Below are 16,396 nucleotides of genomic sequence, written 5' to 3'. Positions count from 1 at the left end.
TTTTTTTTTTAAGTTTGGGGTTTAAGGATTTGGGAGGTTAGATCTTTTAGTGGAACAAGATGTTGAGATCTAAATAAATAAAGGAGTTCGGGTATTGGAAGGAGCTAGTTGGGGGAGAGGAAAGTTTGTGTTAAAGGAGGTACAACTTAAGTAATATGACTTAACAATTTATGTGGTAGAAGTAGATGCATGTTGCTAGAGAGACTTGTGAAGGGATGAGGTTAAAGTTTGTTGAATAGGATGTGAGTGATGTAAGACGGGGAGGAAATTTCACTGAAGAAATGGATTCTTAATTTGAGGAACATTGAACTCAAATGATGAGAGCTTAGTAAACAAAGAAATGACTTATGAGATGCATTTTTTTTATCTTCAATAGATTAAATTCAAATGCCAGTTTACATACGGGGGTTCTCCACCTATAAATGTTCCTATAAATGTTCATATATAACCTCATAAAATCTTTTGCTAATTACTGTATAATTCTGCCCAATAAATGCATTATGAAGAAAACACAAAATTTCACTGTTTTAGTTGAAATTTCAATCAAGCTATTCATAATTTAAGATTCCTTTTTTTTTTTAATATTATTAACATAATTTCAATATATTATTTCCTAACTACTTCTTAGGCTTAGGCTCAAACTTGATAATGATGATGATTATTCTTACATTGTCAACATTGCCCAATAGTTTGTACATTTTCCTATTGAAGATGATATGAAGAACATAATGATTGGCATATACTATGACTTGAAGTTAACTCCAAGAAGGGAACTTGTGTTCTCCAAAAATGATTTACCAATGTTTTGAGGACTTCAATGGTACTTCATGTTTATCAATAATAACATAATTTTGTAGAGAAGATAAAAAAAAGTATTAGCATTGCCGAAGGCATAAGCCAAATGGCTAGTAGGAGCTGAAAAATGGCTAACCGAAGACCTAAGTGAAACTATTAATGCTCCTGAATCAAAAAGGAGTTTTTTATGATAAGGAAGTGTAAATGTATCAAGCTGAGGGTGAGCCAAGTTCAGCCGAGTAGGCTTGAATTTGATTACTTAATCGAGTTTGAATTCGAGTTTTATTTATTATGAAAAAGAAAAAGAAATTTAAATAAAAAAAAATACTATGATAGAATAATAGAGTAATTGATGTGATATATATATATATATAAGATTTTATGCCTCTTATTATGTAGGAACGATTTATTTTCTGCTCCTAGTTCACATATAGCTCGGGCTCGACTCATTAAGTAGCTCGTGTTTGATTCATTCGATAAGCAAATGAGTCAAACATGAACATTTTTTTTTGCTCTCGATATATAAATAGGCCGAACACAAACAAAATTTTATTCATTCGTGTTCCGCTCATTTTTGCAAATCTTATTATATATATATATATGCATGTTTGTACATGCATATATTTGTGTGTATAATTGATGAGCATTATTTTAAAATAATTTAATTAACTACAAGGTAAAAAAAAATTATAATCAATTAAAAATATTAATAAAAAATATAATAAATTTATATTAAATTCTATTTAAATGAATATTTTAATATAAATAATAAGATTTAAACCTTGTTCCTGCACTTAACATCTTACGGCAGTGTGATTAAGGCTATGAAAATAACTCGTTGTTCAAGACCAGCTCGTGTCTAACCAAACAAGTCGAACACCAAAAGAATTTTTAAGCTTGATATATAGACAAGTCAAACACAAACAGAGATATTTTTTAATGAGCAGATCACGAACCTAGCTTAGGCTTGCTCAAGCTAGGTTTACACCCCTACTTAGCAACAAAAGAGTTAAACCAACTACAATTTTCTGAAAATATTACAGCAGGACTATGAACGTATAACACCGTTTGGAGTCCAATAAAATGAGGAAACGCAGAATGTCGAGATTTACCGATGGGACAAATGAAAAATATAATTTTTATCGAGCCGCTCGGCCCGAAACCCAGACCCACTATTTTTAAAATTTAAAAATTAACTACTGGTCGTGTGACCCAACCCCAATTCAACCCAAAGTTACGATGTTTCCAATAACACTGCAAAGTAATCGAATAACATCACATAATACTCAAATAAGACTTCATTTTTCACGAATAACATCGGGTACTATAAAATAACCCCCAAAATATTTGAATAAAATGCTTAGAAGACAAAATAACACAATGGAAATTAAAATAACACGGAATATTTCGAATAACACAGTCTCAAATCAAGTAACACGGGGGAATATTCCAATAACACCGAAAAATAATCGAATAACACTTCATTTTCACAAATAACACCTCAGAATATAAAAAAACCCCGCAAAATCAGAAATAATGCAGATTAAATATTCCTGTAACACAGCGAAAAAGCTAAATAACGCAGAAGAAAATAAATAACGCAGAGGAATATTTCTATAACACAGCGACTATTTCTGTATTACTTATGTTATTTAGGTATGAATTAGTCTTATTCATGTATTATTCCAGTGTTATTGGAGTTTTAAATTATTAAAAGTTTGTGAAAATAAAGTAATTTCAATTGTTTCTGTTAACTTTGACATATGTTTATTTGCTTTTTCCACGTATTCAATATTTTTAAAGAATGTAATTTTCTAATTTTAATTAAAAGTTATCTTTTTCCACGTATTCAATATTTTAAAAGAATGTAATTTTCTAATTTTAATTAAAAGTTATTTAATTTAAGAATAAAGAATCGGGTAAGGGTTGAACCGGGTTGCGCACACATTTCTCTTTTTATACCAGAATTCTATGTGAGCCTACATTCTGCGTGCCCTCATTTTATTGGACTCCGAACGTAGGTGTGTCCTCATTTTATTGGACTCCGAACGTAGCTCTACGTTCGGAGTCCTAATGTAATATTTTTCCACAACTACCACACTAACATAATTATTTTTTCTAATTTTCTCACATGAATCATTAAAAAATATATATAAATTAATAATAACAATCTCATAAATCATACACGGTTCAGCCTAGCCAAAAAATCATGGAGATCTGAACACAATACACGCAACATTTTGAACAACCGAACTAGAATTTCGAATTTCCTTTTAGGGAGATTGATCTTCTAAATGTAACAAGGTGTTAAAATTTGCCTGTACCTCGAAAGTTGTTTTTTGCGACAGCATAGCGATGCAGAACTGCAACAAAAAGAAAAGTCAGTAACATCAGCCTTTGTTGATTGAAATTAAGAAAAAACAAGACAAAACTGGCTTCTTTGGCTTGAAAATGCCTGTCTGAACCACATGAAATTTCGGTACTACAATGATATAGGGGCATGTACACACGTACCACCCAATTCCTAAGTATTTACATATCTAACGCCTAAACTTTGCTTTTGACATTCTACAGCCCCCCGCCCCCCCCACCGGCCACAAATCTTTCCTATCACATCAAAAATATCACTATTTAAACTTTAAAAATATAAATACACCTTTTCTTCAAAGGAAGATATGGTGATTATGCTAAATGCATAAAAAACAAGAGCATGAAGAAGTCATCACCTGTGCTGGTCTTCTCTATTGCAAAATTAGATGAAGGGAGCCAACCATCTCATCTCTGATCCATTTCCATTTGATAAATAATACATCTTCTTCCACTTTTCTTCAGAAAATCTATCGCGATGAATGAGGTTTTGCCTGCACAGAAATTGGGAGCATGGCATTAGATACAATCACTGCAACAGAAAGTTCATGCAAAACGTCATTCGTAACAGCAAAGCCATGAAACTTCACCTATATTCTTTACAAACCCTTTTTCTTTACATGAATTTAGGAAATTAGCAATACACAGAAAAATAAATAAATAAAATTTTCAGAACTTGAAACCCCAGAAACAAAATTAGAAATTCTTAGAAATATAAAATGACATTTCCAATGTTGCAGCATATGTGCGCATGCAGACGAACCTAGTATCATAGAATGAGCTTAGGAATAATTCGAAGTGAATGGAAGACGAATGAAAGAAAGCAATATTTTTATGGAAATTTACATAGCTAGCATAGAATACTAATGTATTTACATATCTCACACCTAAACTTTCATATTTACATATATAGCATTTTAATGTTTTAAATGTATGCATGAAAATGTGTATTTCACTTCTAAAAAGTGATAATAGTGATATTTGTGATGGGATATTAAAGATTTGAGTGCTATATGCGTAAATATGAAAGTTGCTGTATGTAAGGGTGTGAGATAGGTAAATACATAAGAATTGTGATAATATGATACATTAAAGCCGATATATGATTTCCATTATGTTAAAATGTTGTCAATGGAATTCATGTTGGCATGTTTGGGAATTGAGAGATGATGGAGATTTTAGTGAAGCATCAATAAGAGTTTTTCTTTTCCCCCTTTAAATGATGTTTGGACAATTATAAATGTTGAGAGACATTTAGGAAGAGAAGATGGGTGTTTTGTTGGAAAATGAGTAACTGAAAAAAAAAAGTATACAGTTTTAAATATTAATTCAAATAACATTGGTTGAGGTCTAGCCTGAAGTATGCATGTATGCACACAAACACATGCACGTATGCGCATGTGTGTGTGTTCGCGTGCACGTGTGTGTGGTACACAAATGCTCACATAGACTTAGCCTATCTATGTGTAATCTATTTTATATGTATTTGCCTACTCATAAACTTAAAACTAAGAATTTAGCAATACTTTTTACAAATAGTACACTCGGCTCAAAGTACTCTAAATTCAACACAACCCAAAGTTGATTTGAGTTAAAATCAAATCTTAGCTCTCAAATTGAGACAAGTTCGCTCAAACTTAATAGGTTATCACTCATGGTTGTATTTGCCAAATGAATCTCTCATTGTGTATATGGCTTTTGAAGGCTACAAGGAAATAAAAAAAGCGTCAAAAATAGTAAATAGAGCCTGTTTCTTCCACAGCCAAACTAATCCAACTTAAAATCACTCGAACAACTTTTTGGATTCGCCAAGTACCTGCAAAAACTACTCAGCTTCTTCCCCGACGACCATAGTTAAATTGGCCTCAGCCCAACCAAATTATACTATCCAACATTCAGGCTATATCCCCAACTCTCTCGAGTATATTAAGATCTGTGTAATCCATAATCCATCCCTCAAAGAATAGGTTCTGTAATATAGTATATTTGCCTTTCCTCTCCACAAATCCCATCTTTAACGCACCTTTTAACATGTAGGGATGGAGGCCTTTTTATGGCGAGCCCCAGATTAATTGGTATATGTAGTTTTTGGGAGCTGAAAAATAATTATTCCTCTTCCATTCTTATAAAACGATTACAAGATAAATAGAGAGTAATGACTCCCATATTAGAAAAATAATAAGATCAGCCATAACTTCCCATACTAAAAGAAGGAAAAAAGAATTATGACATAACAATAATTCTAACTTCTATAAATAAAAAATACTGATAATAGAATATACTAAAAATAAAAACTTCCTAACAATCCAACAATCCCCTCAAGTTGGAGCATAGATACATGCAACTTGCTTACAAGGGGCTCAGCATTAGGCCTGAACAGTCCTTTGGTGTAGATATCTAAAATTTGTCGAGTAGTAAAGATACATGACATACAAATAACTCAATCAATTTTCTCTGGTTAATCTCCACAGGCTTTGTGCGATCATGTTTCTGGATTTTCTACAATGTCTATGGTTGTTTTATTGTCTCAATACAACATCGTTGGCATGCTTATTGGGATTTGCAGCTTTTCAAGAATTTTTTTCAAACATAACATCTAACATACTCCACTAGCCATAGCCCTATATTATGCCTCAGCACTACTCCTTGCAACCACATTTTGTTTCCTATTTCATCATATAACCTAGTTTTCCCAATATATGTTCAGTATCCAAAAGTTTATCTCCTGTTAATAACTGGGTCTGCCCAATCTGCATTAACGTACGCCTCTATGCTCTTTTGTGTAGTTTTCTGAAAGAATAAATCTTTACCTGGTCTACCTATTAGATATATGAGAGTTCTATTAACTATCTCAAGGTGTTTTTCATATGGCGAATGCATAAATTGACTTAACACTCACGGCAAAAACAATCTCTAACCGTGTATGTGATAAGTATATCAATTTCTCCACCGATTTTTTTATACCTAGTTGTATTCATTGGATCACCTTCAATCACATTTCCCAATTTTTAATTGGAAAAATTGGAATCAATTAAAGTGTCTGCAGGTTTACACCCACTCATCCCAGTTTCCTTGAGAAGATCAAGAACATACTTCCATTCTGAGACAATAATTTCTTTCTTTGATCGAGCAGCCTCATTGCCAAGAAAAAACATCAGAGATCCAAACTCCTTGGTTTCAAAAATAGATGATAGAGAATTCTTCAAACGCTTCATCTCAAATGCATTATTTCTGGTGAGAATAATATCATACCCATGATCAGTAAGGCTATCTTCTTATTGTTTGAATGTCTAAAAAATATTGTACGATCTCCTTATTTTTTAGTATACTCATGACTTTTAACAAACAGTGTAAATTTCTCAAACCATGCTCTCGATGACAACTTCAATATGCATAAAAATTTTTTAGTCTACATACCTTTGTGTCAAACTTCTCATTAAATTCCAGAGATGCATCCATATACACTTCTTTCTCCAAGTCTCTATTAAGAAAGACATACTTTAAATCCAATTGTTGTAGGGGCTAGCCAAGATTAGTTGTGATTGACAAAGAATCCTTACAGAGTTTAGTTTTACGACTGGATTGAATGTCTCTAAATAATCAATGGCATTGGTTGGAGTAAATCTCTAAGCAACCAATCGAAACTTGTTCTATTCTAGGGAGTCATCATAATTATAATTGATTGTAAGCACCTATTTGCATCTGTCAGTTATCTTTCCTCTTAAGTAGATCAATCAATTCCCATGTACCATTTTTTCAAAAGCTTTCATCTCTTCGAAAACAACCTCCTTTCACTTAGGGACTTTCAAAGCATCCTACACAGTACAAGGAATCTCCATATGCGATAATTGTGAGGTAAAAACACATAAAGTGGGCGAGGCTTTCATATGACACATATTGAGACAATGGACGTAGGGTGCAAGACCTTTCCCTATGGGAAGGCTAGACTTATTAAACTTGGGATTCAAATTAGGTTCATGTTCAATATTAGAAGACTCAGAATTCGAAGAAGAAGTGGATTCAACACGAGCTAAAGGATTAATGAGAATATTACCAAGGTTCGTGAATTTTGGGCAGTACAAAGGATTCATAGATCTTTTTTTATTTTAATATTTTTTTAGTTGCCCTCTGTCGTGAATAGATAATATCAAACGATACTACTATAGTTTTTTTTCATGTTCCTTCTTTGTTGTAAACACATGAGATAGCATTGTAGGAACTTTAACATCTAAAAGACTCAATGCACTCTCACCTATATAATATCGCTTGGGCTTTCAAGTTGAACAATCAAGGTTGAGGATATATTTTGGGAGTCTTCCGTTTGATGGAAATCCTGAAACTCGGTAGACAAATTTTGACTAGAGATCTTGAATTTAACAAACTCATAGCAGTGCATTTAGGGTAAATGTATCATATGTTATGAGTCAATTTAAACTGAGAAGAGTTGATGTTCATTGTAGAACTTTCTTAAACAACAAAAACATGTTTCAATTTGTGCATCCAACATAAAATTATAAAAAAAATAAAAATAAAAAAGTAATTTTGTCTGCATCAGAAAAATAGCAACAAAAATAATTCAAGTACATGGTAATTAACTGAAATCCAAGCATACCTAAGATAATAGTGGCACACTGTAGCAGCCTCATCCAAGTTATAACGAGGCAATACAACACGTGCATCTAACGGTACATCGGGAAGTTCTTGGCGTAACTTTCCAACAGCCGTTGAATGAGAAAAAGCTCCTACCATCAAGTCATCATGCAGCATCGATCTAAAAGCATTTACCTATACAAGGAAGACGGTAATTTGCAAGAGTCGATAAATGAAAAAGTATTGTTATAATGACAGACAAGCTTCAAATAATGTTAAGGAAGATTTACATACATGCCACACAATTCTTATGTATTTACATATTTAACACATAAACTTTAATATTTACATTAATACCACTTTAATTATGCATCAAAAAGTGTATTTCACTTTTAAAAAGTTAATGATAGTGATATTTTTTATGTGATAAGAAGGATTTGAGTGCTAGAAATGTAAAAATCAAAGTTTAGATGTTAGATAAGTAAATCCATAAGAATTGTGTGGTATGTATGTAAATGCCCTTAAAGGTAAACAAAGGTATGCACAACAATAATTTTGAGGAAAGCAACCGTGATACTGGACCATCTGTCATCTACTATCAACTGACAATGATAATTCCTAACAACCAATTATCACATATTAGTCCTTATTGTTTAAATAAGCTACAACTCTACTACAGTAGCCATTTCCAATGTTTTCTTCATTTAAGGAATTCGTATAGTGCTGGCAAATAGTGTTAATTATTTCCTACGCATAAAGGAATGTGGTAAGGTCACATTACCCTTTGTGTTAGATATTTTAGGAAATTGAATCAATTTCTGAGGTAATTTTTCCTATTTAAAGTCCTCCTATCTTATACTTTTTTAGGCTAATTCACCTTCATTGTACACTCAAATTTATTCATTTGAGGTTAATCTAGTCCTCGAAAAAGCTTAGATTCAAATCAACAAGCGACTAAGGGTATGTTTGGGGTGGTTGAAGCTTTTTAAACAGGATATTGCAAAACTATGGTGGAGAAAACAACTTCTTAGAAAGTTGCAGCAAGAATTATAAATGTAATTTTTTTCTAAAAAATCAAACAATAGTTTTTTTTCAGTCACAACACTTTAACATGTCAGGTTATAAGAAGTTGTTTCTCATCACAGAAATTTTATAAAGCAACAAGAAAACGAGTCTCACATATTAAATAGTTTGGACAGTTAAGCGCGTTACCACAAGTAATACATTATCCCGAAGGATAAGCATATCACTTAACAGTAGGCTCAACCACATAAACTAAGGAGTTTGTGACATCCGTTGGGTCTGCAAAACCTTTTATGTATGACCGACAAGTCCCTTACCTAATATAAGGATTAGATAAGGTTTATTTTACCTAGGTTCTAAGTTCCCTATAGAGGCAAACCCCTATAGTTAATTACATCTTAAATGACTGGGGTCACTTAAGAAGACTCTCGATTAAGATCAGTGGTTTTACCTTCCAAATTTCAAAGTTTATGTTTCCAAGATTGGACACGGGAAAATCAAACGGGAGTGGCTGAAATAGGAACAATTATTTTAAGGAATCCAAAGGAGCAAAGAGTAGGGGATATCACAGATCCAGGGATCTCCCAACAATCCTATTATTTGTTTTATGTCTTTTTAGAATTTAGGGCTTACATTCGCACGATATATGATCGTGCAAACAACCTAGAAAGATAAGAGGATTTACACTGTACCGGACGGTAACCTCGGAATCATAAAAGAGTTAGGACTTATAATTGCACAACATGGTTGTGCAAAAGCCTAAAGATAGGGTGAGGATCTACGTTGCGCTAAGCAAACCACCTCGAAGTCCTATAGCTTGTTATTTAAATTAAGAAAAATGTTTAGTTGACATGAACTTGTTTTGGTGTTACAAATCCATGTCGAAGTTGTTTTTTTGTGTGTCCTCGTCGTGTTGCCTCCGGTGTTTGCTCCAAACTCCCCGTCGTAGCATTTTCGGATTCGACGTTAATTTTAAAGGGCACATGCAATTGTTTAGTCAACGACCTACTGTCGGGTAACTCCTATAAAATCAATTACCGGTCTCCTATTCTAAGATATAGTGTGTAAAAGAAACAGTAGCAGGTACAAGTATAATGACGGAATTTAAGAAATGAACTAGCATGAATTGTATCAACAAAAGAAATACCACCTAGAAAACTCAGAAAGAGCAACAAATGACCCAGGACGAAAGAAAACTCGAGAAAATCGGCCAATGACTTACAACGGAAATCTCGAAGCAAAAATAGCAAATGATAACTCAAGGAATGTTGCTAAAAACACGGGAAGATCCCGGAAAAGAACCACGAGTGCTTTACCAAAAATTTCAATAAAATCCCATGAAAAATTCAAAGAAAGAAAACCGCAAGCACTCGGGTCGGGGCTAGACTCAAATATTATATATTTGTACTTGAGGAACGTCGAAGGCTACCATCGGTTACCCTGATGTATACAACCCGCCACTTAACTAAAAGGGTGTCCTACTAAACCTAACTTAGGAGGGTACTCTTTAGCCCGATACTGGTAATCAACAAGTGGACAACCAAGTTACAATATATTTAAAATTTATATTTTAGTATGCACATGGATTTCAGGCATACAAAAGAAAATTGTATCAATTTTATAGTAAAAATATTTTTTTATAAATATTGTATCTGTTCTTATCATATTTTGTTCATATTAGTTTTGAAAAATTACGATTGTCCACGAGTAGATTACGCTGTCTGGCGTAGGACCGCCAACAACATAAGAAGGTACGGATCCCCCGCTAGTCTTGTGTCGGTGAACGATATTATCATCCTACAGTTTATCAGCTCTCAGGATTGAGTCATGATGTCGTAGGAAGAAATATCATTATGCTCTACCACCGGCGTGTCTTTGTCATCATCGCCCTAAGCCCCAAAAAAGTAAAACCAACCTACTTGCGACATTGCTTAATGGTTTCATATATAGCAAAAAGCTATATATAGACACCTATATGTCAGACATAAGCACCGAAAACGGAACCAAGAAGCAAGGAAAAAAAGAATAAAAATGAGGATGAGAGAGGAGGAACTGATCCATCCAAAATATCGAAAAGACGAAGAGCGAATCAACCCTCAAAACTTGTAACGAAAAGATCTGAAAAGGAGGGCCCAAGATCCTTGAATCAATCCAAGAAGGATATCTTCTCAAATTTTATTCTCAAATTTTATAAATGGATCTAAGAAGTGTATCCCTTCCAAATTTTGTTTCGAACAGGTCGAAACGAGCCCGAATTAATGTGACAATTGTATACACGGCTCCAGCATCACTTATGTAATCACACACCCAAGCCTGAACTCAAATGTGACATTTAAGTTATCCAAACATTAATGTCAAACTTCCAAAAAAAACTCTTTCGTGGATGACAATTTTATGAGCTTTCAAATCCTTCATGAATCTGATTCATATTGGCTTTATGATTTCCCGAAATGAAGTTGTAAGAGCCTTTCATATTTCACAATCAAACAAAAGAGACAAAATTTTCAAACAGTCACTTTCTAAACTCTAAAATCTTGCATGTCACATCAAAATACCACTGCTAATAGCCTCAAAATAGCAACTCAAAATGTCTTACAAAAATATACTTAAAAGGCTCAAAAACTTCAGCACAAAAACCTCCAAAAATCGTGGTTAAACATTATCAAATAAAACCTCAAACTGCAGCTACCAACCCCCCAAAACCGCAGCCAAATACTACCAAACAAAGCCTCCAATTGTGGCTTGAAACTGCAGCCAAACACGCCTCAAAGCTGTCCCAAACATCTAAAAGATCATCTTCTGAAAAAAGAGCATTTGAATTCTTTAAGTAAGAAGAATTGAAGTATTTCACCTTGCAAACATTAAAGTCATTCAATTCCACCTTAAATCGAAAGTTTCCAATGAGATAAGAACCCAACACCACATAGAGGAACCCAAACATATGCTCTCGAGTAGGAGCAGTAGAAGGTGCCACCAACCACGCTCAATCACAAAGGAGCCACAGAAGAAGGCTCATGGCCAGAGGCAGCAAGGAGAGAGACAAGCCCAAACCAACCATGGCGGCACAAACCAAGGAACCACAACAAGAAGTCTCACGGCCAGGGGCAGCAAGGAGAGAGACAAGCCCAAACCAACCACGACACTAACCAAGGAACCACAACACAAAGGCTCACGGCCAGGGGCAGCAAAGAGAAAGCCAAGCCAAAATTCAACACCAAGGAGCCACAGGAGAAGGCTCACGGCCAGGGACAGCAGCACAGGAAAAACCACCATCCATATTCAACATAAAAGAGCCACATGAGAAGGCTCACGACCAGGGGCAATAAGGAGAAAGCCAAGCCCAAATTCAACACAAAAGAGCCACAGGAGAAGGCTCGCGGCCAGGGACAGCAGAGGGGAATTCAAGCCCAGGCCATTCACAAAGAATTCATAGACAAGGAATCGCGGCCAAAAGGGGGCTCACGGTTAGGAGCAGCAATAAGAAAGCCAAGCCCAAACCAACCACAACACAAACCCCAAGCCAAAAGCTCAAAAACTTAAAATATAATCAAGTTTAGTTGCTCATACATTTCAAACCAAGAAAGCAACAGCAAGGGCCAAAGCCAAACCAACAAAATCAGCCCTAAAAGGCTAAGAAATTTTTTTTTTTAATTTAATGTATTATGAATAGCGAATGCAGTAAAGAAACAACAAAACAATGACCCAAAGCAAAGCTTTCAAAGCTCCCAAAATTAAATTAAAAAAAATCACCAGCATATACTTCGAACAGGGCAACTATGGGAAGTTAAAACCGAGACATGCAAGTGGCCAAAACCAAGCAACTATTCAACTAATCCGAGCCCAGCAAAGGGGCCAAACCAAGAAGCCATACTACTAAACCAAACCCAACAAGGGGGGCCAAAACCAAGCAGCCATACAACTAAACCAAGCCCACCAAAGGGGCCAAAACAGAGCCACCAAAAATCAGATTCCACAAAGCCTTAAAACCCAAAATTTGCACCCAGCATATATTTTGAATAAGAACATGTAATAGAAAAAAAAATAAGTATAAATGAATTCCTAAAGCCAACATGTCTCAGCATTGAAACTAATTCCAGCATCTACTTGAACAGGAGCAACAACAAAGAATTTCAACATTACATTTCTAGCATATATTCCAAATAAACAACTATCATCACATAGCAACAACCGGAATCTTCCAAAATTCTATCTATCATGCATTTTTTTACAGAAAAGGAGGAAGTATCTGTGTTATGCTCCATCTTTACTGTTTCTAGAAACTATCCATGCAGATCTTAAAACAAGCCTAAACTTTACTTTCACATGCTTTAAAAGGGAAAAGAAGTACTTTCAGATGCAAATCTGAATGATGCAGATTAGAGGGGAGAAGAGAAATACCTCTTAATGCAGACTTAAGCAAAACTCTAGAATAAATTTAAGAAAATGCTTCCTATAAAAATTTTTCTCCCAAAACCTTCGAGATAGCAGCGTCCAACGAACACCCCAGCACACAAGGACCTAGCCGAGAAGGAAATTCGGCAGAGCCTTCTTCTCCTAAAAGCCTCGAACAGCAACTAGCGAAAACCTCAGCCTTCCTTTCTCTCAGAAAATTTTCAACAACCCAGAAAAGTACCCTAAGAAGCCCTTTTATAGGCAGAGATGAGAGGGGGACAGCCACCTACCATGATTTTGTGGTCGAATAAAACAACGGGGAAGGAACCGCCGCAATAAAGAAGGAGAAAGTAAAGCCTCGAGAAGAAGAAGGGTCGGCCAACCCATCCCTGCGATTGGAGAGTCGAGAGGTTGAGCGGCCACACGAGGAAGGAGAAGAGTCGAGAGAAGGGGGAGATCGTCGCGTGGATGAGTTACGGGATTTAGGGCTTAAGAGGGGGCGAGCCGAGCAAGTCACGACCGAGATGACACGAGAGTCACGCACGCGAGTAGGGATTAAGTAGGGTTTAGAATTATAAATGTCATTATAATTAATGATATAAATGTAAAAACAATTAACATTTTTAAAATAATATTTTATTCATACATTTTTATTCGTGTGTCATATCATAACAAAATGAATGTCCTTTTTAGGTAATTCTGACGTTCCAGAGGCGTTGGCAAGGTCTGTTTTGTCGTCGGAGGTCGTTTTAAGGAATTCATCGATTTGCGTGCAATTTTCTCGTGTGCGAAATTATGGCAATATGGGTGTCTTTCCTAACTAAAATTGGTGTCTCGGACGCGTTGGCACAGTCCATTTCGTCATCGAAAGTTGTCCGGATAAGTTCGTATTTTCACCCATCTTTTAAGCTCAATTTTAGTTTGATCTTGTGCAACTTAGTGAATTTTGTGCATTTTGTGTGTGTGTGATGATAAAGTCCTGAAGAGGTTTTCCTAAGACTTGAGATCTTATTGAGAACTTCTCTTTGAGTCTCCAAATGATAGTCATTAACAACTCAACCATACAACAATGATTTTGAGATCATCAATGCAAGACATCACAAGAGAAATAGGAATTGGCTGGAATTTCTAAGGGGATAGATTCTAATATTAGTATTCTAAGATAATCAATAGGAACCCCTAGAGCTAGATCCTAAGATCCTAAGCAAAAGAGTAATGACCTCAAAATGAGGTAAACACCAGTCTGAAACGCTGAGGAGGTAGAAAATTATCCCAAACATACCCTGAAAGTGAAAGGGTTTAAACTGCCCTCGACACGGAAATCGCAAAGATTTAAGAAACATAAAACCTTAAGTCTTCCCAAAACTAAGGGGTTCTTGCTTTCTTAAAAAGGAATGCAGCGAAAAGAAAATATTGTGTATTGAAAAGTAAATATAATTGTTTGGATGAATACACTAGAAATGACTATTTTTTTTTTGGAAGAGCGCACTATAAATATTATGTAAAATTTAATGGCGACTGATAATAACAAATAAACAAAATAAAGGTGGAATCCAAAAAATACCGTTACTAAATAATTTGGAAGGCACGCGAAAAATGAAGAATGAAGAAAAACATTAATAAAACAAACTCGAAGTCTTTGAAATAGGACAACTAAAGATAATAATATTTATTTTATTAGTGGCAATTGTAAGATTCAAAGATAACATAGGAGTTTAAAAAATATATATTAATCTCTTATAAAAAATGACAGCTAAAAATTGATAAAGGAATAAATTGATAAAGCCCTTAAAAAGTTCATACCTAACAATAATAAAATGAAGTGTTCAGCTGATTCATCACAAAATATGACTAAAAATTGGTGAATAAATAAAGGAATAAAATGGACAAACAATTAATATATTTAATTCTTCTTAGTGGGTTATCCCGGAGTAAATTAAGGCCACTTTTTAGAGAATTCATTCAGAAAAAATAAAAATAAAAAAACTTTTGCCCATATAAATGCAATTTTTATATGCAAGATTTCTATATTTAGATCTGTCATATTTGATGTTATTCTATTATGAATGATCAAACTCATTTCGATTTTACTTTTAATTTTTAACGTCTAGACTTACAAATATGTGTAAAATCCAAATATAACAAATGTGAAAAAAACAGAAGAAATACGGGCGGAATCTAAAAAAAATCACATTAGTAAGTAATTTGGATGGCACACACAGGGAAAAACATTAACAAAAAGGACTTGAAATGTTTGAAATGGGAAATTTATGACAATAATATTTATCTTATTAGTGGCAAATGTAACATTCAAAAATATATTAATCCAATAAAAAAAAATGATAGCAACCCAATTAATTTGCTAAAGCTCTTAAATAAATCAAAACCCTACTGTAATTAAACAAAATGTTTGGTTGACTGATCACCAAATATGCCTGATGACGGGTAATTAACACGCAGATAATAAAAAAGCCAAATAATTAATATATTTAATTCTTCATAGTGAGTGATCCCGAGTGAGTTAAGGGCACTTGTTAAGAGGTCCTTCAGAAAAAAAATGTTAAAAAAAACCTTTTGCCTCGTGTAAATACAATGTTTATATGCAAGATCAATTTATTCAGAATACTCATATTGGATATTATTCTATGATGAATAATCAAACTCCTTCGGTATTATTTTAAATTTTTTATTTCAAGATTTACATATAATTTCTGTAAAATCAAAAGTGATGTCATTTTAGAGCTCCTAAAAACTGTTTAGGAAGGCGATTTAGCAAGGAAGTGGTTGTGGGATAGCAAGGAAGTGAAAATATAAGATATCGACAATGTTTGGAAGGGGATAGAGGCGTTCAGCAGCTGTCCGGGCTGAAAACAGCAAAGAGAACCACAAAACGCAAGTTCCGATTAGGCACAGTAGCCAAGGAGAATCCACCACCAATTCTTGAGCAAGATACAGACACACCAATAGCAAAAAATTGAAAATACACCACTCATAAGAACATAAATCAAAAAATAAAATCTCCAAAACACAAAAAGTAATAACCAAAGCAGCAAAATACAACAAATAAATAATCTCCTAAAAGAAAATAATCCAAATTAAAGATAAAGAAATAGAAAAAAAATAGAAAAAGAAGAACAAATATTGCTAAAATTGATAATAAGGCAGACGTCTGACTATTAGCCAACCCCCAGCAGAATTGTAGGATTTTCCCGCACTTGTATCATTCTGT

The 16,396-nt window shown here is 34.3% G+C and overlaps 1 protein-coding gene across 1 annotated transcript in view; it reads right to left on the bottom strand.

Annotated features, from left to right (window-relative positions):
- Positions 1 to 2,944: 2,944 nt before the first annotated feature.
- LOC110028855 (28S ribosomal protein S29, mitochondrial) overlaps positions 2,945 to 16,396 on the bottom strand; it is a 26,263-nt gene continuing 12,811 nt past the window's right edge. The window contains exons 6-8 of the mRNA XM_020730880.1: positions 7,775 to 7,947; positions 3,522 to 3,656; positions 2,945 to 3,158 (exon numbers count right to left, since the gene is read on the bottom strand). Of these exons, the coding sequence (XP_020586539.1) occupies positions 3,548 to 3,656; positions 7,775 to 7,947 (282 nt within the window). The 3' untranslated portion in view covers positions 2,945 to 3,158; positions 3,522 to 3,547. The remainder of the gene's footprint in view (positions 3,159 to 3,521; positions 3,657 to 7,774; positions 7,948 to 16,396) is intronic.

The sequence above is a fragment of the Phalaenopsis equestris genome, unplaced genomic scaffold (assembly GCF_001263595.1).
Source record: "Phalaenopsis equestris unplaced genomic scaffold, ASM126359v1 Scaffold000533, whole genome shotgun sequence".
Classification (NCBI taxonomy): Eukaryota; Viridiplantae; Streptophyta; class Magnoliopsida; order Asparagales; family Orchidaceae; genus Phalaenopsis; species Phalaenopsis equestris.
The sequence above is the reverse complement of the archived record's forward strand: the minus strand, read 5'-3'. Positions and strand labels throughout refer to the sequence as shown.